We start from the raw sequence: 27,284 nt of genomic DNA, 5'->3' as shown, positions 1-27,284 counted from the left end.
TCAAATGGTACAAAATTGCCTTAAGACTAATCACACATTATCAGCCAATCAATCAATATGCCACTTAAACTTTTATAGCAGTTGACATGTAAATATCTTGGAAATCTTTGGAAAAGAATCAGATTGGCTTCAAAAAGCATTAAGCATAGAACTCATTAATAGAAGGCACAAACTAAATCAGAACTCAAGAATCTGATTTGCTTAGGACTTCCATAGTAAATTATTTACTTCCCTGGCTAAATTTCCTAAGGGCCCTGCATAGACTTCCTTTCTCTGTGATTATAATTTGGTTCTTACAAAGGCTATTGGAGGAATTTAGGCCTTTGGATTCTTCAAATCATGCTCACAGCTGACTAATTTGGACACCGGGGAAAGATGGGTACAAACTCCAGAACTGTTCCTTAAAAACCCGTTTGTGGATTGATTGGGGCTTCAAGAGAACATAAAATATAGGAAGAATTTTGATGAAAATGCAGTAGTTATCTAAGGAAAGGAAGGATATTTTGCAGTTACTTATCTGTATATATATGGTTCCCCCCTCCCCCCCACCCGAGAATGTTCAGATTATATAGTACAGTGGCCTTACGTCTGGAAAGGACCTTGAAGGTTAACTAGTCCAGTGCCTGCATTTTACCGATGAGGAGACTGAGGCCCAGAAAGCTGAAATTACTTGCTCAAGGTCATAAAGTGGGAGAAGCTACAAGCTCCTCTGGGGGGCCTGGAGTGTATAATTTTTGTCTCCTCCTACATCAGTGCTGAGCACAGAGTCTGTGCTTATTCATTGCTTGTTGCTTGATTTGGAGGAAGACAGCAAGGCACATTTGAATTCCCTTTTCTCCTGAGTTCATGCCCATCTTACAGTTGGGAGAAATGATTTAGAAATAGAGGGTTAGTCCATCAGTCAATCAATATGTTTTTTATTAAGTACCTACTTTGTGCCTGTTATTGTGCTGGTCACTCGAGATACAAGTGGGCCCCTTCTTAAAATATTTTTAAATGCCTAAAATATAATATGTAAGATGACAAAGAAAACCATTTATATTGAAATGAAAATGTAATAATTTTTTTCCTGTTTAAGCTTACAAATCCCCAACTTCTATCCATGGGCCCATGGGAGTCTGTGGAACCCAGAGCAATAACCCCTGGTTTAGAACTTGCACAGTTTATTCCTGTGATTCCAGCAGTTCATACTGATCTGTGCCACCTTCTTCCCTCTGCAGAAGAATGTCTTCCAAGCAAGCCGCCTCTCCATTTGCCTGTGCAGCTGATGGAGAGGAAGCGATGACCCAGGATTTGTCCGCTCGGGAAAAAGAAGAGGGCAGTGACCAGCACGTGACCTCCCACCTGCCTCTTCACCCTATCATGCACAACAAACCTCACTCTGAGGAGCTACCAACTCTTGTCACCACCATTCAACAAGATGCTGACTGGGACAGTGTCATCTCAGCCCAGCACAGAATGGTAAGTCTGAGGCCAGGACATGTTTCCTCAAACCAGCCATGAGACATGAGTCTTTTAAGAAAAAGTGACAAATACTGGCCATTTTATACATAGCCTCATGCACATAGTTATTACAACACTGATAAGTGGTGAGGACCAGACAATGTTTGACAGGCAGATGGTTTGATATTTAACTGATGTGCAGGGCCAGGTTGACCTGTCAACAGCTTTTCACCAGTTCTGAAGGGCATGCTCATCTCCTTCCATGCACAGGGGGTGGGTAGACCCAGGAAGACCACAATATAAGTAAGTAATGGTCCAATGAAGTGCGGCTGTGGATTCATGTTGTGTAATCTCATTAAGTAATCCTATGTATGGGAATGAGGTCATATACAGAATAGATCTTTAGTGAGGAGATGCAGGTATTTATCATACTCTTCCATGGTCATATTTGATTTATAATGAAGCATCTCTAGCTCCTGTACCTGTGTATTAATTTAAAAGAGACACAGAAAGCTCCTGAGTATCATTCCATCAGGCTGGAGGAGTTTTGCCGGAGGCAGAACAACTGCAGATTCATGCCATATATCAACGGGCCTATCTGAGGCTGAACACCATCTCTAACTATTGAAACAGACACTATTAATTAATAGGGGAACATATTCATTACCACATTTAAATAGAAGATGTTCCCTTTTTAAATATTTGGAACTGACGGACACCTCCATACACTTCACTAGACTAGAAATTGTGATCCCCAATCTGTATTTTTGGTCTTCTCTTTTTTTTTTTTTTTTAAGAAATAAGGATACAGACTTTCCTTTTTAAATCTTAAGAAACAGAATAATTTAGAAAACCTTTGTTTCCTACCAATACCATAATAATAACTTGCTTTTGGATGATGCTTTAAGGTTTACAGAATACTTTTGTGCTGTGCCTCTAGAAGCAAATGAAATGATTCTGTTCGATAATAATTGCACCCACATTCAGTAACTTTGGGACCCACATGGCTCACATTTTCACAGACACAACTTAGCTGCTGGCACGCCCACGACTATGGCACAGTCAGCCAGGAGCAGGGCTAGTGACATCTTCATTTCACAGATGGGGTAATGGACCTTTTCTGAGCAAAGCTGAAGTCTTAAAGTGAATAGGAAACATTTTAATAGATATTCCCATAGGCAGACTCTCTTTCTCAGCTGTTCATGGTCAGGCACATGTAACTGGGAAGCAGAGGATATATATTTCTGCATAGGTTAGGCAGTTAGCTAGAAGGTACCTCATAGTGGATTGACCATCAGCAACATAGTCTCTTGGACTATCAGTTTCTTCATCGTAAAATGGACATAATAATATCTATGTGATATAATGGAAAAGTTCTAGAAAAATGTCATTTACCTTTATTAAGGGTGGGGAGGAGGGAAAGGCCAATGGGTCAGGACTCACACTCAGGTTCTCTTGACCGAGGCTCAGGCACAAGCTTTCTTAGTCATAGTACTCAGCTGAAAATTAGATGACTGGATCGTCAGATACCCACAAAGCAAGGGACAAAAGGCAGGACTCCAGTCACTGCTGTTCTCTTCCCTTCACCCTTAGGAGAATGTCTACACAGGTTGGACTCAACTGACTTCTGGGTGTCACTTGCATGTCCAGTTTAGGGGAGACCATTTCAAAACACTCCAACTTCTATCTATTTCTTACCTATAGTTGTTTCAAGGTTCTTTCAACTTCCTCTGCCTTGAAAGCTAATGAATTAAGAAATCATTGAGGTTGATCCCAGCCCTAAATGTGGTTTATACATATTTATAAGCTATAGATTCTGGAAGTTTACCTCAAATTGCTTTGAGAACATGTAGTGATGAGAGATAGAACTGCCAACCAGGGCCCCTTTCTCTCTTAGGGTCTGCCTTGCTTTAGGTCAGTGGCAAGTGCATCCCACTGGAAGGGACACAGGGAGGAGAGGGAGGGAGGGGGCCAGAAAGGGAAGCAGAGGGATGGTACCTTTGGGAACCTGAAAGAGATTTTGGAGATCATTTGTCCAGTTCTGTCGTTTTATAGATAATATAACTAAGACCTAGAGAAGATCAAAGTCATTTAAGTAGTATGAGGCAGCAGATGGAATGCTGGATAGTGTTCTGGGCCTGGAGTCAGGAAGTCTTGAATTCAAATCCAGCCTCAGACACTTATTAGCTGTGTGACTGTGGGCAAGTCACTTAACCTTTGTTTGCCTCAGTTTTCTCATCTGTAAAATGGAGATAATAATAGCACCCATCTCATAAGGTTGTTGTAAATATTGAATAATAAAAAAATGTAAAGTGCTTTTGTAGCTTTTAAATAGAATACTGATTTCTAATTCTTAGAACAGTAAAGGTTTGCCTCAGGCCATCTCTAAATTCAGAGTTCTTTCCTCTCCACCATGAAAGAAATGAAAAGAAGAAAGAAAAAGAGAAAGGAAAAGAAGTTTACAACTAGCAGAGGGCCATGGAGCCAGTGGATATTGAATATTCAAGGAATAATGAACTAAAATGATAAATGGTTACGTGTTCCCAGTGGATTGTGTTCTGAATTTGAGCTGCCTTTGGTTGACTTCTCATAAATCCCTCTTTTTCAGGATGGAACCTTCTAGATGGCAGGATAGGATGACCATTAGTTTTGTTGTCAGGAAGTCAAGTGTTGAAATAAAAAGAAATTTTACAAAAGTCCTGAGCAGGAAGTCTGTCTACTGGCAGATTGAGATGGGAGAAATACAAGGTTTTACTTCTTTAGTGAGAATTTGACTATCTCTGTTAGTCAAAAATGCTTTGCCACAGCTCAGAGTTCATCATCTTTGCTTTAGCAGGGGGCAGCCCCTGCTCTGGTCATTTATTTGCAGACTTTGGAAATACAGACTGTGTTGTGATTGGAAATTTTGGGAAAAATACATAAGAGATCAGCTATTTCCGAAATTTTTATCAAGCAAAATTTATAGTAATATAGACTACTTTAAAGCTATAAGTACATTATACATCATCATCCAGAAAAGCATATTGGCTAGAAATGTTTTCAAACTTTCCCTCCCTTTTGAGATCAAGCATTGCTTTCCACTGAGGCCTTTGCGAATTCTGAATGTCTGGAAGCCAAAATATTTTGTCTTAACTCCCACTCTATAGTATTTCCCAGCTGTGTACTTATATGGTGTAATAAAAGGATTTAACAAATGGGAAATAGCAGCTGCATTTGGAGATTCCCTTTGTGCTCCCATTTCATTTGATAGATGCAGCAATGTGTAACCAGTACAACGTCAGACCTGCAGTGACTTAAATTGCAGTCATCAGATCACCAGCCTGTTTGACTTTACTGTGGAGGGAAGAAGAAACAAGTTTCAGAGAGTGATCGAAAAGTGGCAGATAGGCTATTTTGTAGGGAGGGTGAGGGTAGAGCCAAGTAAAACCTTGGCTAGGCATTAATCTAATTCTGCCTAAAAATTGATGTGAAGTGTAAAGGTGAAATGAAACTCACAGTTCCTTTCTGTAGCAGTGCATGCCCTTAATCCTGGGGTTAGCTTATGTGAAATAATGGTATGGAGGGAGGAGCACTTTTTTTTAAAGATAGCTTTGGTAATGCTATTTTTACTAGTGCAGTATGCTTTATGTGATCCCCTGCGCTCATGGACAGTTAGAAGAGCAGGCACCAGTACTCTCTTATCTGCTATATTCAAGAAGAGTTTTGCTTTTAAAAATACAGACCATAGAAAATCTCTCTCTCTCTCTCTCTTTCTCTCTCTCTTTCTCTATCTTTCCCTCCCTCCCTCCTTTTTTTCTTTGCTTTTTCTCTTCCTTCCTTCCTTCCTTCCTTCCTTCCTTCCTTCCTTCCTTCCTTCCTTCCTTCCTTCCTTCCTTTTCCTTTTCCCTTTCCTCCCTCCCTCCCTTCCTCCCTCCCTATTATAAGGTAGATCTATGTTCACCTAAAGAGATAGTATGATGTCACAAAAGGAACTCTGGGTTCAAAACTAGGGTCTGCTCATTAAGATATACGTATGTTCTTATGTATGTTACTTTAGTTCTCTTGCCTTCCGTGTTGTCCTCTGTGAAATGGATCACACTAGAAGAAGCCTAAGATTTCTTCTAGCTCTAAATCCTCAAAAGGAAAGGGGTCAGGGAGGTGGCGAGAGCAATTCTGGTAATAATAGTGATGGTATTAAAGTCTCCTTCTTAGAAGAGAGCTCCCAAGCTGAAGCAGCACAGAGTTCAAAACAAAACAAAGCAGCATTGTTGTTTGCCCACCTTTGCCTTCATAGCACCCACTGTAACGGCCAAAAACTATATTTATTATAATAATGGTTGGCATTTGTATAGCACTTTAGGGTCTGCAAAGCAATTTGCACATGATCTCATCCGATCCTGCCAGTGACTCTGCGAAGTCGATGCTGTTGTCATCTTCTGTTTTACAGGTGAGGTCACTGAGGCTGAGAGAGGTTGCTCGGGGTTACAGAGCTAGCATGAGTCTGAGGAAAGATCAGAACTCAAGGCTGTTTTGATGTTAGAAGTCCAACTTCTGTCAGTCTGCTAGTCAACAAACATTTACATTAAGTACTACCATGTGCTGTTCCCTGTGAGCACTGGAGATACAAAGAAAGGCAAAGAGACCCTGCCCTTGAGAAGCTCACAATCTAATGGGGGCACAAACAAGCAACACGTAAGAAAAATAGGAAATAATGAATGGAGGGAATGCTAAACTAAGAGTATAGGGAAGGGCCACCTGTAGATGTCCTAGCTGCATTAAAAAACTGGTTTTGTTTTAGGAAAAACAAATGCCTTACCCTCTCTGGATCTGTCCACGTTCTCATCCGGGCCTTCCCCAGACCTCCTTCAGTTTGTCTGTTTCTAGGGAGTCTTGCAATGCAAATAGTTCATTGACAAGCTTCTTAGGCAGCAATATTCCCTGGATCCTTGCTCTGAGTACATCTTTATACTTAGATGGCCTTGATCAGAAGGAAAAAGAAAATGTAACTTTTGGGACACATTTTTAAATTTTTTCTTTTTTTAGTTTTCAACATTTTTTTAAAAAAGCATTCATTTGTATTTATTTATTTTAGTCAACATTCACTTCAACATTCACTTTTATAAGATTCTGAGTTCCAATTCTTTTCTCCCTCCCCCTCCCAAGACAGCAAACCATCTGATGTAGGTTGTGCACGTACAATCATATTAAACGTAGAAAATGCAGCTTTTGTCAGAGATGCCTTTGTGGTCTATTTGGAGAGACAGCAGCGCTCTGAGAAGGACAGCCAAAGAACACTTATTCAGAGCAATAACGTCTGCTGGTGCCTCTACAGGGAGGACAGACCAAATGACGAGTGCGTGGCAAGGAGGGCAGTGAAGTTGGGCAGGGTCTGTTGTGATGGGAAAAAGGGAAGACGATCAGTAGAGAGGAAGGGAAGCAGAGTTTACCTGGGAAGTGGCAACTGCAGGGAATGGCTGGAAATGAAGCAACAGCAAAGGAAAGAGGCAACTCTGGGAATCTGTTGAAGGTTAAGCCGGGAAGTTCTGATGAAGTAGACATCAGAGGAGATCACTGTGGTTGTCTGATCAGCAAAAAAAGGCATTTTAGGAAGATTAGTCTAGTAGTCATTGAGTTAGAGATGTTGCAGAGAGAAGGGCAGTGTCAAAAACCCAGAACTTTATTGGAATAATTCGGACACAAAGTTCCAAGGACCTGAAATAATATGGAGGTTGCAGGAATGAAAAGAAAGGGGTGGATTTGTGAGACAAAGCAAAAAGACTCAGCAGTATTTCTTGGGTGGAAATAGGAGAGAAGGGGAAGGGACAGAGCTGGAAAAAACTGCAAGGTTGCTGGTGGTTGGTGGCAGTGTCATTTACTTGGATGGAGGAGTTGGGAAGAGATGATGGATCTCTCTCTGTGAGGGAGAGGAGGTGAGAGGTGGATGGAATGAAGAGTTTTCCTTTAAACATTCTGAATTTCAGTTATTGAGAAGAACATTCAGAGGGACATAAAGGTCAGAAGAGAGTATCATATCTATGGTAGCCAGAGCATCTATATCAGTGAGTATTGGTGGGATATAGGAAAATGTACTTTAAAGCCTTGGTGCTAATGTTTGTGGACCAAGATAAGGGATTCAATTAAATTAATCTCCCCTAAATGGCCCTTGTGCTTCCAGTCTGGATGAGATAGGGAGATCAAATCTCAAAAAAAAAAAAAAATCATTTTAACAAGCATTAATTAAACATCTATGTGCAGCTCAATGCATTTCTCCATCTGCAACCCCTTGCATTCCCTGATGTACAACCTCTGGACACAAAGCCCAAAGAAATATTCTCTGCCTTCAAGAAGCTTATGTTCTTTTTGGTGTGTGTGTGTGTGTGTGTGTGTGTGTGTGTGTGTGTGTGTGTGTGTGTCTGTGTGTGTGTGTGTGTCTGTGTGTGTGTGTGACACAAGATTTATCCACACAAAGACTCAAAGGCACCCAATTCTGCCTTTATTTGGTTTGCAATGACATCCTCAGTTACATCAGTATTAATCTCAGCCGAATCAATGAGCTTCATCACTGCTCCCCCCTCCCCCAACCTCATCGCCAGCATCAACATGATCAGACTGCCATGGCTAAGTTTTGACTTCTCTTAGTTTAAAAGCATTTTTGCACTGTAAATAAATGGTGCCAGTAATACCCTTTTGTTGCAATGGAGAGCAAGCAAAAGCAGGAGTGTTGACATACCTAATTAATTAAGAACTGTCGGGAACAATGCTTCTCTGCTTGCAAACAGAATCTACTCTCTGCCCCTCCTACTCAGTCCAGTCAAGTTGCTAATCAACTCCAAACTGTTTCATACAGTTCACTTGACAGAGTCCTAAAAAGACCGGAGTGGATTATGGACTGTTTCCTGGAATGGGACGCCTGTCACTCCATGATAATACAGTCCAAGGATTTTCAGTAAGGATGAAATCTTTTTCAGCCATGCCTTACTTTGTAGCAGTCTTTAAAAAAGATTTTTAATCTGGTGACCCTTTTTAAGAGTTTAAAAGCTCGACCTGTTGCCAGTTGTTAGCAAGGTTTAGTTATTTCCTTAGTACTCAAGTACAGTTGCTTTCTTTACCTTTTCTGGGGATTGTACCTGTGGCTTGAGGGGAGACATATCAGATTGCTGAATTCCCACTAGTTTAGCGCACATGGAGAGAGGGCCTGTCATGGTCCACAGCTGAGTCCAGGAACCATCCAAAGTTCATTTGACTCTTGACCCAGGTTTATCTTTCAAGGTACCTGATTGGTCCTTTGTGGCATTCGAGGGAATCCAGAGACCAGGTGAGTTTCAGACTTGCAAAGAGTTTAGTGGTTACATTTCCTCTCTGAAGAGTGTGTCTCCAAGCAGATGGGGAAGGTACAGAGGGAAGCTGGTGCTGACTTGGGCCAAAGCTAGGGTTAGGGGTGGAAATAAGGGGGAAGTGTTTGTCTGTCTGAAGTATGGCAGCCAATCCCCTGAAGAAGGCAAAGAGAGCTGCTTTTTGTTTCAGCAATCCCTGAGATTTTTATACACACACACACACACACACACACACACACACACACATACACACACACACACACACACACATACCCCCAGAGAGAGAGAGAGACAGACAGACAGACAGACAGATACAGAGACAGAGAGAGATGCACACTCAATCTACCCTTCCACCCCTGCCAAAAGCTTTAAATTGTTTCTAGCACATGGCAGCCTCAGTTTTGGATCTTGGTTAGCAATTGAGGTGACAAAAATTTATTTCATTTGAAATCAATGTAAAAAGCATTTATTATTTGCATGACAACCAGCAAGATAGTGTATTTGTGTAGATAACTAAATAACCAATTAGAGTTGTTTAGTGCTCATAAATTAATCACTTGTATTTTCACATGGCTAGCTTGTGGCTGTTCTAAAAAAACTCTCCAAGTCTGTAAGGTGTTTTAAATTTTTTAAAAAAAGATTCAAATGCCCATTATTTTAATGGAGCTGGTAGACATAGGAAGGCCCTCCCCCTCCCCCTCACTCCCTACCTCCACTTCAGGTACACTTTCTTATCACAAATGTTTCAGTCACTTTGCCATTAATTTTACTTTAACAGACCACTTTTGTTTATTTACTTAGTAATATATTTTATTTTTTTTGGGTGGGGGAGCTAAGAGGCTCAGTGGATACAACACTGGACTTGGAATCAATCAGGAATACTCATCTTCCTGAGTTCAAATATGGCCTCAGATGCTTGTGAACTGAGTGACTGTGCAAGTCACTTTACCAACCTGTTTGCCTCAGTTTTTTCATCCGTAAAACGAGCTGCAGAAGGAAATGGCAAGCCAGGCTAGGATCGTTGTTATGAAGAGTCAGACATGACTGAAATGATACAAAAATAACGTTTATTTTTATTCTCTTGGTTTATTTTTATTTTTGTTTTGTTTTGTTTTTATTCTGAACTTCACAAACAACAAAATGGGCACCTTCATATTCCTAGGGTAACAGAAGTAGAGGATTGCGCGTGAAATTGTGTAACACTATTGTACACAAGTTGCTTTTCTTTTTGAGTATATAGTAAATTCCACCTGTAGCTTTCACAGCTGTCCTGTGAAACAGGTCAGTTTTCACAAAGGTACTTGGGGAAAAGTTTTCTTCTTCTTCTTCCTCCTCCTCCTCCTCTTTTCTGGGATATTGGCGATGTTGCCTTCCAAAGTAGAAAGAACATGCTCTTGGATCATTTGGCTTTTTGTTTTTTCTTCTTGGGCAAGGAGGAATCAGGTATGCAGGCTGATTAACACACTCCAGTCATTAACATGTGATTATGTGGGCTGCATATTGAGCACCTGCCAAAAGATAAAATCCAGCACTTTGCTAGATCTGGGCAAGGACTTTTTGCATTTCTTTTGTACTTTGACAGCTCAAGGAAAATCAGACCTTAGTATCTTTGTTCAGTGTAATAAAATTGTGTACACAAAATGTCTTCAAGGAGACAGGGGAGATGAGGTGCCAGGTTTGTTTTTATTTTAATCGTCTGGGCTGTATAAGATCCAGTGGTTGGGGCTAGCAGAGCACTGAATGTAATGTGAATCTCTTAATGTACTATATTACTGACATTCGCTTACAGCCTACAACATTCCTGCATGTTTATAAGGATTATCTGTGCTGGGATTCAGCCAATATTCTTCTCATTTGCTCTGGTTTTATGTGATACCTTTATGTCTCATAAAAGTCTTGTTTCTCTTTCATTCTTCCCAGTGCTGCTGGTATACGCTCTGTTTACAGAACACATGAGCAATGCTGACTTTGCTGACCTCTGCTTTTGCCCACTGGCATTCTGCAGTCACGGCTACAAGGCCAAAGTATGGCTTGTGATATATGGGGTATCCAGTTCTTTTAAGAAGGGTCACTTCTTGCTAATTGTTTAGAAATGTATAGTTGCATATGATTCATTGAATTATATAAACTTTCTACAGTTAGAAGGGACCTTTGACACCACCTAGTCCAGTCCCCTCTTTTTGCAGAGAAACTCAAAGCCTAGTGAGGTGAAGAGACTTGTCTAAGGTCATACTGTCTGTGGCAGAACCAGAATCAATTCCAGGTTTCTTGAGCACTATGTAATTTCCTAGTGCTGGCCTTCCACTATGTATACCATGATCCCACCAGGGTTTGATGGGAGCTGAGCCTTTGGGCCTAGTAAAACTGAAACATACCCAGTCCACTCAAGCTTTGTTTCTTATGACTGGTGCAGTCCACCCAAAAAAGTAAAAGGCTCTTTTTAAAAAAAAGTATGCTTATAAATCCAAATAACCCTCTGTTTACTTCATTAAAAAAAAATCTCAAAGCTTAAACCATTTTATGGTTATAGCTGCACGCTATATCTCTGTTGGGTTTGAGGTGTTTCTGAAGAATGTATTCTGTAACATAGCAATGTGGTTTGCCAGGCATCTCAGCAACATTTTGGTGAGGGAGTGTTCCATAGTCACTGAAGAGTAACGGTGGCACAGTCTTAAACTTTTCCCTGTAGGAGGTCTATAGAAGGTGTGAAAACTATTGTTTTTATGAAAACATTTGTATAGGCTATTCAAGAAATAGATTCAAGTCTGTGGACAGGCAGTTGGCCCTAGTAAAAGAGGGGTTCTTCACCTCCTTCGTGTTGTGGATTTTATCCCTTTGGCTGGTTGTAATTTTTAAAATGCATAAAATAAAATATATGGCATTACAAGGGAAACCAAGTCTGTTGACAGGAAGATTGTGAGATACCATGTGATCCAGCAGTAACTGAAATAAAACCAGTAATTTAAAAGTAGTGAGAAACCTAAATGATACTTCGAGATGTCTTAATTATAATATGAAAATATCTGTAATATCTATTGGTAACATCACAAATAATGTAACTTTTGCTGTGGTTTGTCAGCCTGCACTCAAAACTAGAGGAAATGCTAAACTTTCATTAGAGGTTAGTGAAAATAAAGATCTATTTATTTTTCCCTACCCTAGTTCACAGACCTTCTGTATGTGGATCCCAGGTGAAGACTGGAAAAGGTTGGGAACTAGGAGGCCGGAATTCAAATTTGAAGTTAGGGAACCTGGCTGTGTGACCTTGTGCAAATCATCATAAGCTTTCATTTTTATCATCTGTAAAAATGAAAGTTTGGATTAGATGATCCCTAAGGTCCTTTCTAGCTTCAAACTCAATGAACCATGTGCTCTAGATATCAAGGCACCTTCCAGCTCTAACGTTCTATGTTCTTATGTTCTAAGGTTCCTTCTAGTTATTTGGGGGTCAGATCGGGAGCAGAGAGCAACAGGGAATGGGGGAAGAAGGCAGCATGTCGCTTTGAGGATCAGAATTGGAGACTGTTTGCCACCTTAAAACCTCTTTCCATTTTTGGCATGAAAGGGGCTGTTTGTAATAAAGGTGACTTTAACATAATGAACCTTCCATCATTCACTCAAAGTCCCAGATGATCAGGTTGAAAGGGCCCTCTCTGATTATTGAGTCAAGCCACCTGCATCAAGCAGGAGAGACCCTCCTCTGTTCCTTCCATGAACATATCTAATCTTACTTGAACGACTCTAATGAATGTGCCTTAATTACCTTGATATGCAAATTATCCCACTGTTTGATTGTCTTCAGCCTGCAAAAGTTTTTTCCTGCTTTCCAAGATAAATGTAACCTTTTTAAAGAAGAAAAAACTTTAGTCTATTATTCCTTGTGTTAACACAGCTTTAAAGAGGAAGGGGGAGGGGAGATAGTTATTCTTTAGTGTATTCTCCTTGTTAGTGTTATTTTGGTATTACCACATTCCCACGACCCCACTAGCTTTTTTTTTTTTCTTTTCTTCCAAAGCAATACAAATTGAGTTCCATTAATATCCCTGGGTAAGTCATATTCTAAACTCCAAAGTACATATTAGAAACCTTTGCTAATAAACTTTTACAATCAGGTAGAAATGAGAAATGAACATTTATGTGTTACATTTGTCCCTGTTTCATTAGTGCCCTGGAAAATGGGAACTCTTATTTAATAAAGTGATTGCAAATGATTCTGTAAACATTTGTTTTCATCACAGGATAACTCAAATCTGGTTCTAAGCACCAGCATGCTTCTAGAACCTGAATAAACCTCTCTTTAATTCACAACTTTCTCAAGGATAAGTCCTATTTGAGGTACAGACAGAATGCCTTAGAGAGAATTTCATTTACCTTGAGGAAGGAAGATCAGCTATCATGTTTTTATGACAACTCTTTGCATATATGACTTTTTTTGTTCTAGATATAACTTCCTTATTTTTTCCTGCTTACTGGGATAGCTGGGATGAGCAGATGTAAACTTGTGAATGAAGTGGGTTATTGCTCTTAAATTCTGTATTGAAACATAGTCCACAATTGTATCCTCTGTGTGCGTGTCTCTCATATTTATGTGTCTACCTCTCTCTCTGTGTGCGTCTATGTGTCTGCTTGCCTACCTATCCATCACCTTTATATCCTGGTATGTCTTTTTCTTAAGCCTTCCCTAGTATAGCTTATGCCTTTATCTTTTATCATGCCCTGATCTTGTCTTATGTCACTGTGACTGATTTGTCTTTCTAATTTTTTTTTTTTTGCTATAAAGTTTAGTATTAGATATTTCCCAAAATAGTTTAGGTAACTTTCCTTGGGAAATAATGTGTATGAGGCCAGGGGTGGCTCTGCCCTGCCAGGCATTTAAAAGTCAGATTACTAGCCAAAATTCTCTAGGCTTGCCAACATTTTGTGTTGCCTTTTGATGTGACTGCACAGTTAACTCACCAGGCATGGGAGGTGAAGAAAGGATGGCAAACTTAGGTACTCTTTCTCCCCCTGTCCCCAACCTTGGGTTCTATTTTCCTGTCCAGTTTTCTTCCTTTTCTGTTTTTAAGCAATCTGGAATCCTTGCTAGCAAACTTACAAAAGGAATCATTTGCTGTTTCTTTGAACTGGGATCCATGTAGGTTTAGATCAGAACAATAAGAAATGTAATATAAAATTTACTGGGAAAAGAATTTCCAGTTAAACTCATCATTGTCATTAAACCTATTGGAAGCAGTGCAAAGCTTCTTGCTGAAGATGTTCTTGTAGAAGGGTAAAGAATAACCAGATGCATGAGAGAAAGGGAAGTTTGTGAATCTGTCTGGGTGGCCTTGAGGACCCAGGGCAAGTGGCTTGCATTCAGAGAGGTGCCCTTTTCAACTGCCCCAGTGCATTATTGAGAAAGAACTTGCCTGTTCATCCAGCTCCTAAATAGCAACACATGACTTTGGCAAACCTACAGTGGGTTCTGGGAGTGTTTCATGTCAAAATTTGAGATGGAAGGATGTGTCCAGAGTTAAAACACATTAGCTGCCTTGCCTAGGCTTACTAATTGTTATAAAAGAACTGACATATAACTGAAAACTACCTAGGTGGGCAAGAGAAAGAGAGATAGCAAGACTGAACCCTGGGGCAAGTGGAGCCCTCAAAGCAGAAGTCTGAAGTACCCGGAGCAATCACCAAATCAGAAACAGTTTGGAAGGACTTCTGCTCCTTTCCAATCCCTCCTCTCTTACCTTTAACTGTGAACTTCTATTCTTCTCTTTGGGTTGAAATAGACTGTCTTGGGTTAGTTGGAATAGATTGTCTTCAACTAGACTCTTTTGCAAAATGAGAACATTAAACTCTAGAGTTTCAGTCAGTGTGATGATCTAAGTCAGATGGCCCTAGCTATTTCATTATAGTTTCAATGTTTAGCAGTAACAATGAATATTTGTTGAGTATTATTGAATGTTGAATACACAACTTATTCAGGTGGAGTCCAGTAAGTTTATGATGAACTGAGGGATAAATGGCAAGGTCCAAACATTTGTAGAGATTTTTGCGGGGTAGTGTAAAAGTGAGGGGAGGGAAGGTATCCTTCCAGATACTTCCAGGTGTGAAAAACTTGTAATGCAGGTGGATAACTCATCAGCAAATCTTATAGTCTTTGAGACTTGCTTAGGGGTTCCTGAGACTTACCCATGATGGATCACATGCTGTCAGAGACAGGTGACATACTGCACTTGATACCAAAGATTTTGCCCTAAAACCTCACTCTAGTTCTACTCATTTTGAGAAGGAACACAGTAGGTATATGTGTGTGTAAACACACATACATGCATACATATACACATACATGTGCACACAACACACACATATACATGTGTGTGTATGTATGCATGTATGTATGTATTCACGTATATATAATGTGCCAAGTGCACTCAGGCACAATCTAATGCCTCAAAAACAATTTTGATTTTTTTTTGAGGGTTTTTTTTTTTTCTTGGATCTCCCTAGCTTTCCCAGGGTAGAAGTGCCATGATCACCCATAGACTTGATGCAAAATCTTTGACCCGCTCCAGAGGCTAATTCTCCCCTTCTCAGGCAGCCTGGTGACCCTCTGTCCCTGAGACCTCACTATATTGGCACTAGACTTAATGTGGACACCTAAATAAACTCAGCTCTCCTGCAGTTCAGAACTCTGGAGTTCAAGTTCTTACCAGTTTGTCCAGTTAGCAGAGACCATAGGCATGTGTTACCACACCCAGTTTTAAGTTTATATTTCTAAAGGAATATTGAGGTGAGTTAAAAAGTTTAGTTTTAGCTTCTTTAGTTTAGTGAGTAAAAGTAACATTCTTTATGATTGTGTACTCAGTAAATGTTCATCTTGAAATGAAATTCCCTGAATACACAACCTAATGAAAGGTACTGTGGTCTTCTATTCATGAAACATATCCAGAAAGATTGTCTCTAAATTGCCAAAAGACTATCAATTTTTTTCTCTATGTCAGGGACTGTTGGAATCACAGGCTCATAGATTTTACATTGAAAGGGAACTCAGAGACAGCAGCTAATTCAAGACCCTCATTTTACAGTATTCATAAGGGACTTGTAATGTGGACTAATATGATAAACATTGTAGCAGAACTCTGGGATACATTATGATCTGTTGTTGTGCCTTCATTTTTGAAGAGGACCAAGGACATTGTGTAAATTGGATTTAAAGGAAATAGAGCTGTATGACCCTGAGCAAGTCACTTAACTCTGTTTGCCTCAGTTTTCTCACCTATAAAATTAGCTATAGAAGGAAAAGGCCAGTGTCTTTGCCAAGAAAATAACAAATCGGGTCATGAAGAGTCAGATACGACTTAGTAACAACAATATGGCCTATTGATTTTGCCCCGAAGAAGGGCATATAGATTGGGCCTGTCCTCTAGAAGGGGGAGTCAGTACATAAAGGGGAGCTGAAGCGTCAGAGAAGGGCTGGGAGTGATGGTGGCAGTGGCAGCACCATGTGGAATTGCCCTACAAGTGAAGTGGACATCTGAATCTGGGCAAAGTAAGGCCAAATGGGGCCTATGGGAGCTCAGGGTGTTCCAGGGATGGAGTCTGCCCTCTCCCCCAAACCTGGCACCTCTCCCTCCTGAGGGACTTAGAGAAACCACCCGCCTGCAGTGCTTTTTCTCTTTATCTCCATATAAAGTCTTCTTTGACTTCCTTCAAGTCCCAGGTAAAACCTCGCCTTCTGCAGGAACACTTTCCAACCTTTCAATTCTAGTGTCTTCTCTCTGTTGATTACCTCCAGTTTATCCTCTTCGTAACTTGTTTGTGCATAATTTTATTTTACATGTTGTCTCCTCTGTTAGGCTGTGAGTTCCTTGAAGGTAGGAACCGCCTTAGCCTTTCTTTGTGTCCCCGGCACTTAGCACATAGTAAGTGCTTACTAAATGCTTATTGCTTATTACTAATTAACTAATGGCCCAAGTAGAAATGCCTTGGTAAGTGCAAGGAACAACCACATATTTACTGTATTTCTTTCCTATTTCCCTTCATCATATGTCAGTTTGGCTACTATACTACTTTTGATCTCACAATATTTCCTTTCTTTTGTGTCAAAAATTTTTTGAAAATTTTTTTTTTAATCTCTCTTTCCTTATAACACCAGGAATCCTGACATTCTAATCTATTCATGCATACATACCCACCAATTAAGTTAAAACTGGGTACAGTTCTACCCTTGGTTGTTCTAGGGAAGAGAGAACCCTTTGTGGTGATATAGCAGCAGATACACTGATCTGACTATTAACTTCTTGCTAACAGTTAGGAAACCTAGACAGGTGAAGTAAGGCTATTTGAGTTGTGAGAAAGGTATATAGACCAAGTGTTTTCTATTAGATGCTAATTCGAATTAGAAGAAATCAAACATTTCAGTTTTGCAATTAGAAAACAATACTTTTACCTGGAAGAATCTGTTGTCAGTTTGACACAAACCCAATATTTTATACTCACGTGGGCCTTTTGCCAATGTAAACCATCTCATGCAAATACGAAGCAGGCACTTTCACTTCTGAGAAAGCTGTTTAGATATGTGCTAGAGACTTATTTTTCTAGAAGATCACAAGGTTAAGGAATCCACGATAGCAGCAAATTCTTGAATGGATGTTGGATCCTAAATCCACCCCATTTCTTCTCTTTCAGTCACTCAGCGGGGATCTATTATCTCCATTGTCTGAGTTGTTGTTAGAGGCTTTCTTAGGAAGATTTGTGAATGTCCTTGCCTGTAAGGTGTAATGGGGGATTACACCTTTTTGTTTAGTCCTAGGGGGAGGAAGATGGAGGTATTGGTGGAAATTGCATAAGGGCAAATTTTGGCTTCATGAAAGAAAGACATCTAACAAATACTGCTGTTCCAAAGTAGAATGCCTTGCTTTGGGCATAGCGAGTTCTTCAAGTGGAGGTCTTCATGAGAAAGCTTGAGGAGCACATTTTGTGCTTTGTAGTACTATATATGTGCTTGCTTCCACCAAATACTTCTCCAAGGTCTTGCCATGGCTGAGAGCTGACTCTGGGCTTGCCAAAGTCTGTCAGCGTCAGAGCAGAAGCTGAAAAAATTCTGAGTGCAGGTTTAGAGATGGAGAGACAATCCCACGAGAGTGGCTACTAAGTAAAGAATTTTTCCAGCCCTGGAAGTCAGTTAATTCATTAAACTACCTATTAAGGGGCTGGGAGACGAGAGAGCGAGAGGGAGAGAGAGAGAGAGAGAGAGAGAGAGAGAGAGAGAGAGAGAGAGAGAGAGAGAGAGAGAGAGAGAGAGAGAGAGAGAGAGAGGAGAGAGAGAGAGAGAGAGACAGAGAGAGACAGAGACAGAGAGAGACAGAGAGAGGAGAGAGAGAGAGAGAGAGAGAGAGAGAGAGAGAGAGAGAGAGAGAGAGAGAGAGGAGGGAGAGAGAGAGGAGGGAGAGAGACAGAGAGACAGAGAGAGAGAGAGAGACAGAGAGAGAGAGAGAGAGAGAGAGAGAGAGAGAGAGAGAGAGAGAGAGAGAGAGAGAGAGAGAGAGAGACAGACAGAGAGACAGACAGAGAGACAGACAGAGAGAGAGACAGACAGAGAGAGAGAGAAACTATGATGTTTGGGCGGAGGTAGTACTCACACTGATGAAATCACAGGTCCTTAAGGTTCTGATGGAAATGGTGAATTGAACTGATTTGAAGGAAGAATTTTCTTGACTTCTTTACCTACATTTTACATATATAAGTTGTATGTAATTAACTCCACCTGATTTCTGAGGGAAATGTTCTTCTGAACTCTCTTCCCAACTCATTCTGGGCTTCCCTTTGGGCCGGGGATGATTTTTACTCCCTGTGTCTAGCTCTTATTATTAAAAATAAACAATAACAACGAAACTTCCTGTCAGATTTGGGGAGTGGGAAATTGAGTGGGGGTGGGGGGGGGCAGAATTAGATAAGGAGGGAAAACAAATTCAGAATCAAATTCCCTACAACCAAACTCCTTATTCTGGGCCCTCTGGGCTCTGCCTTTGTGATAGCCACATTCTTGGCCGTTTAATATAGTGGCTGTTTTATTATCCTCACCATTTCACAAGAGAGTTCAGAAGAAGAGAGATAATCTCCCTTATGTTCCATCTGATATCACAGTGAGCTACATCCTTTTCCATGATGAAAATTCTCCCAATTATCTCCATGTTTCAGTGGTACGACATGCTTTCTTCATTGCCTTGCTTTGGAGAAATGTCTTAAAGTTCACAATGGCCAGGTGTGGTATAATCCATCACTAGGAGACATCTATCTTGTTATAATTGTTGTGTCAGAGCATCAGAACCAATCAACAAATCAATCAATAAGTATTTGTGGCTTATAATCCCTGCTACTGGGCCTGGCTGACATGGATGACTCCACCCAAGTTTGGGGGTTCTGAAATAAGGCTAAAGCTGATCAGGTTTTCACAGTAAGTCTGACACTTAATATGGTGAACTCCCAGGAATGGAGAATGATTAGACTGTCTAAAGAGGCATAGTCTGTCCAAGACTGGAAAAACAAAGCAAGTTAAAACTTCCATACCAATGAGCACTGGAATTGGGCCTGTGAGTGGCTACTGTATTTCCAGCCTGGGTAAAATAGGGAGGCCTATTCTCAAAAAAGAAAAAAAAAATCATTAAGAATCTAATGAAACCAATAACTGATGGATTCCAGGACCTTTGATACAAGGCATTGTCAAAGATATCACTAACCCTGTGATATTTGAAACTGTATGGTTCAGTAGATAGACCACTTGAACTTGGACAAGTCACTTAACTACTGCTTGCCTCAGTTTCCTCATCTGTAAAATGCTGATAATAATAGCATTTACTTTTAAGGGTGTTTGTGAGGAAAGAATGAGATAATATTTGTAAAAAGCTTTGCAAACCCCAAAGCACTGTATATGTCTATTAGTATTGGTGATAAAACATAGCTATGCATGCAGCCAGTGGAATACAAAACCCAGGGGAACACCCCAGAAAAAACCACCCGGGGAACCAGAACCACACTGCTGTACCATGAAGTGGTCTCACTAGCTCTTTTGCTCTCCCTTCTCCTAATACAATCAATTATAGTCCCTGTGTAAGTGTCACTTTAGGGAAAAAAAAAAACAGTGAAGAGGCCTGAGCTTTCTCTACTTTTAACTACTGCTTACAGATGGTGAGGAGAGGGGGACGTGAGGGAGCTGGTGTCCTTATGAGGGCTTTTGGCAGCAGCTGATCTTATGCCCCATACGGTCAACAATCCTGCCATGGATGTTTAGCAAACAATCTTGACTTTTATCTCTTCATTTTAGTTGAAAGGCAATGTTCCCTGTCAAAACTAAAACAAAACAAATGAAATGATAAGTTCACCTGTCCATTGTAACAGATAAGAATTCCATTAGCTTTTGTTCTTAAAGGTCTAGTGCTAACTATAATCTAGAAGGTAAAAAAGTTAGGAGCAAGGATTTTTGCTTCCTACCCCCACCTGCCCAACTTCACTTAAGGAACCCTTGAGTAGCTTGGGTGGACTTAAGAGACCAGCCACTTTCACTGTGTCAACTCATTGTGATGATACCTTGCTCACATTTTGTGACTGGGTCTGGTGGTTTTCCCTTTGGGAGAAGCCATATCTTTTCAGTCAAATGCCCTCTGGCCTCAAGAAGAAAATGATGTGGCATCCTGAACAGGTGGAATAACCTACTGACGATGTTGGTCAATGTCAGCTAGTGCTAATTGTTAGTTCTTTGAGTTTGCATGTCCTTTTATGTGTCGTCTTTGTGTCTTGGGTTAGGATTGACTGGAGAGCCTGTCTTTAGGGTCCTTCAGGAAGGGTAATCTTCAGGGTCTCACTACTTCAGCTGGGATTAAACTCTTTGATCCTTTATTTTTATCTCAGTGTTATTTGATTTACTAACCATAACATGAGAATGCCTTGCCTTTGAATGCCATACCTTTGAAATGGTGTGGGTGGGCATTAACTATATTGGTCCTGGAGAGTAGATTGTGGCACCTGTCACATTCGTCTCAGCAGAGAGGTTAGGGAAAGAAGGGGGAAGGTAGAAGACCAAAGTTGGAGCTTTCAGGCATTTTCAAGTACAATCGCAGTAGCAGGTATTTTCGTTTAGCTACTTTTCTGTGTTTAAAGAAAGTCCCACTTTATATTGGGGTGATGTGGTATATCCAAAAACAATGATGATGATGATGATAACTAGCATTCATATATTTTTAAGGTTTGCAAAGAGCTTTACAAGACAAAAGACAGCAATAAATTTTAATTTAAAATAGGAATAGGGTCTAAACCTATTATTACATCTATGTAGGAACTTCCAAATTGACACTTCATTTGCAGATTTGTCTTACAACAGTTATTTTTAAAAAAGGAGTATTTGTGCAGATGATGATTGTCAACCTGGGTGAACTTCAGCTCATAAATCTATTATAAGCCAAAATGTCTTTGGAATATCTGCCACTGAATGCTTGTGCATTGGTGGTTGGTCGGTTGTTGTCCTTTGTTCTCGAAGAGGACCAAAATGACATCACTATGCTAGAGTCAAATTACAGTGTATCCGGCTATGGCTGATCACCCCAATATGAGCTCAGAATGTTCTAGCACAATTCAGGCACTAATAGTCCATGTGAACTTTTGGATTGGATAATCTAACTTTGTGCATCTTGCATTTCTTTTGAGCTACTTCAGTTTTGCTCTGCTCACAGTACCTTCTCTGATTGGGGCATGTCCTGCTGAGCAGTCCTGTGCTAGTGTCTCCCATGTCACACAACCAGTTCCAAAGTTCTTAAGACAAACCTTGAGAAGTTCCAAAGGGAAGAAAAGAATCCTATGCTGAATTCTTTCTTTCATTAAAGTATCATTCTGATGAAAAGGGAGAATCATCCTACCAACATATCAGCTATAATAATTTCTTCTCTCTCTCCGCCATCTATATCTCATTTCATCCACCCACCCACCCATCCATCCATCCATCCATCCATCCATCCATCCATCCATCCATCCAGACAAGAAAAAAACAGACCTGAGATCTCCTCAGTGATCGGAGTTTTTTATGAAGAGCTTCCTTCTCCAAAGAGCATCAGCTATTTCTCTGCCTCTAGTCTTACAGAGATGTCTGAGTCCACTGAGAGGTTAAGTGACCTGCTTGATGCCTATTATTTTTATCAGTGGACCCAAGTCTTCCTGACCTTATGCCCGGCTGCTTTTCAGGAATAATAACTCACATTTATGTAAACTTTTAGGGCCAAACATTTCCTCACAGTGGCCTGATGAGACAGTAAAAGAATTGTTATCTCCATTTTACAGGTATGGAAACTGAGACCTAAGTTAAGTGACTTGTTCAAAGTCACACACTTTGCAAGTGATTGAACTAGGATTCGCTGAAACCCAAGCTCTCCAGTTTTAAATCTAGCATTCTTTCTTCCATACTCTGCTAAATTTTGATATAAGCCAGATTATAAGGAGTCCTTTACCACCTGAGTGTAATGGAGGTAGCTGAGTCAGTAGGCAGTGCAGGGGTTATTGGGCATGTTTCCCCGTTGCCATTGAATTATGTCTCCTTTGGAGGTTCTTTTTTGGGGAATGTACCAAACTGCTTCATGGTGTATGCAGTAAGGTAGCAGAACCTGTGCCTAGGTAGAAATAGTTTCCTCCTTCTCTTCTGTTCCTCCTTCCTTTATCATTTCTTCCTTCCTTTATTCCTGTGGCTCCTATCCCAGTGTCTCTCCTCTCAGCATTACTAGGTTCAAGTGAGATAGACATCGAGCTAATGATTAGCTTCATATGCTGCATCTGATTTCCTGGGAACTTTTCACACTAAAGAGATCTATGCAACCTTGGGCAAGTCAATCAACCCCTCCAAGCCTCAGTGTTCTCTTTTGTCAATTGTGGGAGGGGGGCGGGGACCAATGCCTACTCTCTAAGGTCTCTACTATGTCAAAGAGAACACACAGAGACACTAATGATAAGAATCGGCAAAAGAGAATGACTGTTGCTAAATTGTACTTGCTTCTAACTACCAGTCCTGAATTGGAAAAACAAAGAAACAAACCTTTCCTTCCTGTCTGTGAGTTGTTTGTCAATTTCTTTGTAAGCTTTGTACCCTCAGTGTTCAGCTGATGGACCCGCCCTCCTACCTGTTTAGTAACTCATTTGTACTTCTGTCCTATGAAGTAATTCCTGTGTCAATATTTCTGTGATAAATTTGCCCTTTGGTAAAGGATGCGAACATCTACAATCATAGATTTAGAAATGAAGAGACCTTAGAGGTCATAAGTCCTGTGTTCTAGTACATGGTATATGTTTTGGGTTGGGGGGTGGTGGTAGAGGTGGTGCAGTTTTTGTTATTTAGGGCAGACTCATGACAGGAAAATCATTCTAATAGAATTTAAAGTCTCTCTTACACATTCTCCCCTCCTAGAAATGTTCATGAACTCTTAAATATGTTATGCTCTTATTAAATTTCTTTATTGGTACTAAATGTAGGGGATAAATGTTTTGTGATCTACACATGTCTGAAACGATGGAAAGACCTTAGCCAATAGGCATAGCTTAAAAAGTCTGACCTTCCCAACCCCGATAATTATTCACTGGATCTGAAACATTCTGTACAGAAGGGTGCAAAATGAGTAGGAAGTTGCAATGCCTGTTTCAAAACTAGGTTTACGCAACTTTGAACCTGATTTACAATTTTGAAAATACATCCAGGTTGTATCTGTAGCTGCAGGTAAATTTCTTTGACACTTGCCTCTTTATTACTTTATCTATTATTTAGGAAAAGAAATAAAATGGACACATTATTTAGCTTGCTCAGTATTTGTAATGTTAGCAGCTACATGTTTTCATACCGTGGGCTTGAATTTATCCTAAAGCAAGTGGGCTAGCCCAGCATCCTAATTTTTTTTTTATTGCTTTCTTGCAGGAATCAGAGAATACTAAGTTATGTTCCCTCTATTCCTTCCGAAATACCTCTACCTCACCACACAAGCCTGACGACGGAGGTCGGGACCGAGAGATAATGACCAGTGTCACTTTTGGAACGCCAGAGCGCCGCAAAGGGAGCTTGGCAGATGTAGTGGACACATTGAAACAGAAGAAGTTGGAAGAGATGACCCGGACTGAGCAGGAGGGTATGTATGGAATAAGACTGGGACAGCTTCTTCTTTCTTTTTTTTCTTCTTCTGAAGATTCCAGGCCTTAAAAAAATGTGTGGGATTTCAAGAGCCAGAGAAGTGCATAATTGGCAATAGCTGGGGGAAAAAAAAAGTTATTCAGAGGTTACCATGGTGATGGCAGATTGTGATCCATTAGGAGTGTTAAGCAGATAGCTCTGTTTTTCAAAAACTTTCTGCTTTTTTACATTGTGCTTATGATAACAAAGTGAGAGCTTAAAGCCCCACCCTTTAAAAAAGTTACTTTGGAAAGTTTTCTGGCTGAAATTTTTTTTCTTTTTTTCCCATTTATATCTCTTTTTTAATAGTTTTATTTCGGGGAAAAATCAGATTTTAAAAAAATCAAATAAAAACTCAACAAATTGATTTATCTTCATCCCAGGAATTCCTTATTTTAGTTACCTCCAACTTTGATAATTTTTAAGTGCTGGCATGTCTTAGAAAAATTCCTCATTCACTGAAGGGTCCACTCAGTTCTAACCTAATTAATCTTTGAGGTTCAGAGGATCAAATGACTCTAATCAGCCTTTGCAGAATCACAGAATTTTAGAATTAGATGAGAGTAATTTAAAAAAAAAAATGATCCAACTAGAAAACAAACATGGGCATCTTTGTTCTGTATAATATACCAATATACTGGCCACTGGCAATATGGCATAGTAGATAAAGCAATAACTGTATTTGGAGTTAGAAGATGTAGGTTCACATCCCAACTGGACTAACTACTCCCTCTGTCATCTTTGAGGAAGTCACATGACCTTTCTTGGTCTTAATGTTTTTATTTGTAAAAAGAGGGAGAGTTTGGATCATAAAATCACTAAGGTCTTTTCCAAATCCTATGAAACCCAGGAAGCTTCTTGAAAGCAGCAACTGTTCTTTGTTTTGTCTATTTTTACTGTTTAGCACTGTGTTTTGCATGTTGGATATGATATATTGGATGATAGGATACAATCTTAATTCTGTAATGTCTGCTTTCAAGTATTGAAAGAATCTAGTACAGGATAATAAACAGCTTTGGAATTATTGCTGGTTATTTACGTGCAGTATAGAGAAAACCTTATTTATCCATCCTTTCCCAATGATAATTCTATGTAAGGGAATTTTGCAGAACCTTACCCCTTTCAGTGCCCAACTTTGAACCAAATTTTAACATTTTTTTGGTGGATATCTTTCTAAAATGTGTCCCATACTCCTTTGCCTTAATAAGTCATTAATATTGAACCTAAATCTAATCCTTTCTTGGCAACTCAGGGTCATTCTTCTAAGTTGTTGTTTGTCCTTCATTCTTGAAGAGGACCATGACATCATGGAGGTGATGCCATGGCTTGCAAGTGAATGTGTCTCCTTGTAAGTATCAGTTATTGGACTGGCCTGCAGTGCAGTGAGACCTCCAGGGGTGAGTGAGGTGTGGGGGTCTGTTTACTCTTCCACTAAATGGCCTCAGATGGTTGGGCTGTCATTTTTCAGTTTCCTCATTTCCTATTAGCTCTCTAGCTTTGACCTCTTGTAATTTTCAGTGTACTTATCTGTACTAGCACCTCTCCCTTGCTTCTAATTGGCTTGTTTCTGTTTTACTGTGGGCTGGAAGATCAGGCAACTGAACTCATTAGAATTGTGTATAAAATAAGTACAAACAAGCACTGAGAGACTGAGGCTGAGCTATGAGAAGATTATGAACCTCTGTGCATAACCTCAAAAATAAAAGTCTTTAGATTCTGGGTACCAAAGCTGCTTGTTATTCTTCCTGATTCTTGACTGAGCTGAAGGGAGCTGAGATTTCCAGTTCACTGATCTTTGGATAAGTGATGTATTAACATCTTTCTTTCTTTCCTTCCTCCCTCCCTCCTTCCCTTCCTTCCTTCCTTCTTTCCTTCCTTCCTTCCTTCCTTCCTTCCTTCCTTCCTTCCTTCCTTCCTTCCTTCCTTCCTTCCTTCCTTCCTTCCTTTTCAGTTGCCAATGAAAGAATATTTTAATTCTCCAGAACTTTAGCTATTTAAAAAATAAGCAGTTTTATGATTACAATTTCCTACCAGTAGGAAGGGACTTCTCAGTATTTTCCCTGGTGTGAAAAATAGTGACTTTTCTGTCCTCCCTCTTCACTCTTATATACTATAGTTTATTTGGTATGAGAAAGGCACTTGCATGAGTAAGGAGAGCTTACTCTTGGATAAATTTAAGGGTCTCCCATCACTGTATTCCTATCAGAGAAGAAAAAAGACTTTTTAAAAAATATAATTTACGTAACTGTATTTTCACAGTACATATTTTAGACTCAAAATTAAGATATTTTAATATATCTTAATGAAAAGAAAGATAGCTAAGTGGAGCAGGAGATAGAGCACCAGACTTCGAGTCAGGGAGACCTGAGTTCAAATCTGGTCTGAGATATTTACTAACTGTGTGACCATGGGCAAGTCACCTAACCCTGGCTTCCTCATCTGTGAAATGAACAGGAGAAGGAAATGGCAAACTACTTCATTATCTTTGCCAAGAAAACCCCAAATGGGGTCACAAAAAGACACAACTGAAATGATTGAACAATGATGTAAAGAAATACCTAGTAGTCTCCCCTTTGTGGGACTCAGTGTCATTCTTATGGCACTTACCGCATCCTATCTTGTATTATGGTTAATTTTGTATTTGTCTTATCTCCCCTATAGGACTTTAAGTGTCTTGAGGGCAGAAATCAAGCTTTAGAGGTCCTTGTATGTTTCTGTAAGCCTTGCACATGACAGTTGACATAAATATTTGTTAAATTAATGGAAGAGAAAAATTAATAGGATATCAGAAGATATGCCTACACCCCTTCAACAAGATATTGATCCTCACTAACCTTTTTTTTTGTTTTGCATTTGCCTTTGCCCCTTTATTTGCATTTTGTTTTGTAGTTGTTCAAAGTTACTCTTTATTTGAAACAGACTCGAAGTGGAATGTTTCCTTATGTATACACTAACACCAACCATTTAATGTATCCAGCAAGGTGGATAAAAGAGCGTTGGAACTAGAAATCATTGCGCTTCAAACCTTCATTTTCTAGATAAAGAAGAGAGGATTTAGACTGGAAAAGGGATTATTTACTGGAACTGTCTTCCAACACTCCTAATGTTAGTACATAGTTGACTATAACATTCTGTCTCTCCATAGGGAATAGAGTAGGGTTTAGAATGACCTAGTTTTGTATCTTGGTTCTTCTATTTGCTTGTAATGTGACTTTGGACAAGTCACTTCCCCCTTCTGGCTCTCTGGGTTTTTGTGGGGGGTTTTTTGTTGTTGTTCAGTTGTTTCAGTCATGTCTGACCTTTTGTGATTTCATTTGGGGTTTTCATGGCAAAGATATACTGGAGTGATT

General features: G+C 39.9%; 1 protein-coding gene across 26 annotated transcripts in view; it reads left to right on the top strand.

Moving 5' to 3' along the window:
- Positions 1-27,284, top strand: part of SOX6 (SRY-box transcription factor 6) — a 666,349-nt gene that overhangs the window by 298,921 nt on the left and 340,144 nt on the right. For 25 of the 26 annotated variants that reach the window (XM_072619576.1, XM_072619573.1, XM_072619595.1 and 22 more), the window contains 2 exons: positions 1,221-1,461; positions 23,686-23,893. In XM_072619576.1, the coding sequence (XP_072475677.1) occupies positions 1,225-1,461; positions 23,686-23,893 (445 nt within the window). In that variant the 5' untranslated portion in view covers positions 1,221-1,224. Of the gene's footprint in view, positions 1-1,220; positions 1,462-20,393; positions 20,491-23,685; positions 23,894-27,284 lie in introns of those variants that run through there. The other variant, XM_072619594.1, reaches the window with a different exon arrangement.

The sequence above is a fragment of the Notamacropus eugenii genome, chromosome 6, assembly GCF_028372415.1.
Source record: "Notamacropus eugenii isolate mMacEug1 chromosome 6, mMacEug1.pri_v2, whole genome shotgun sequence".
Lineage (NCBI taxonomy): Eukaryota > Metazoa > Chordata > Mammalia > Diprotodontia > Macropodidae > Notamacropus > Notamacropus eugenii.
This window is presented reverse-complemented; position numbering and strand designations above follow the sequence as displayed.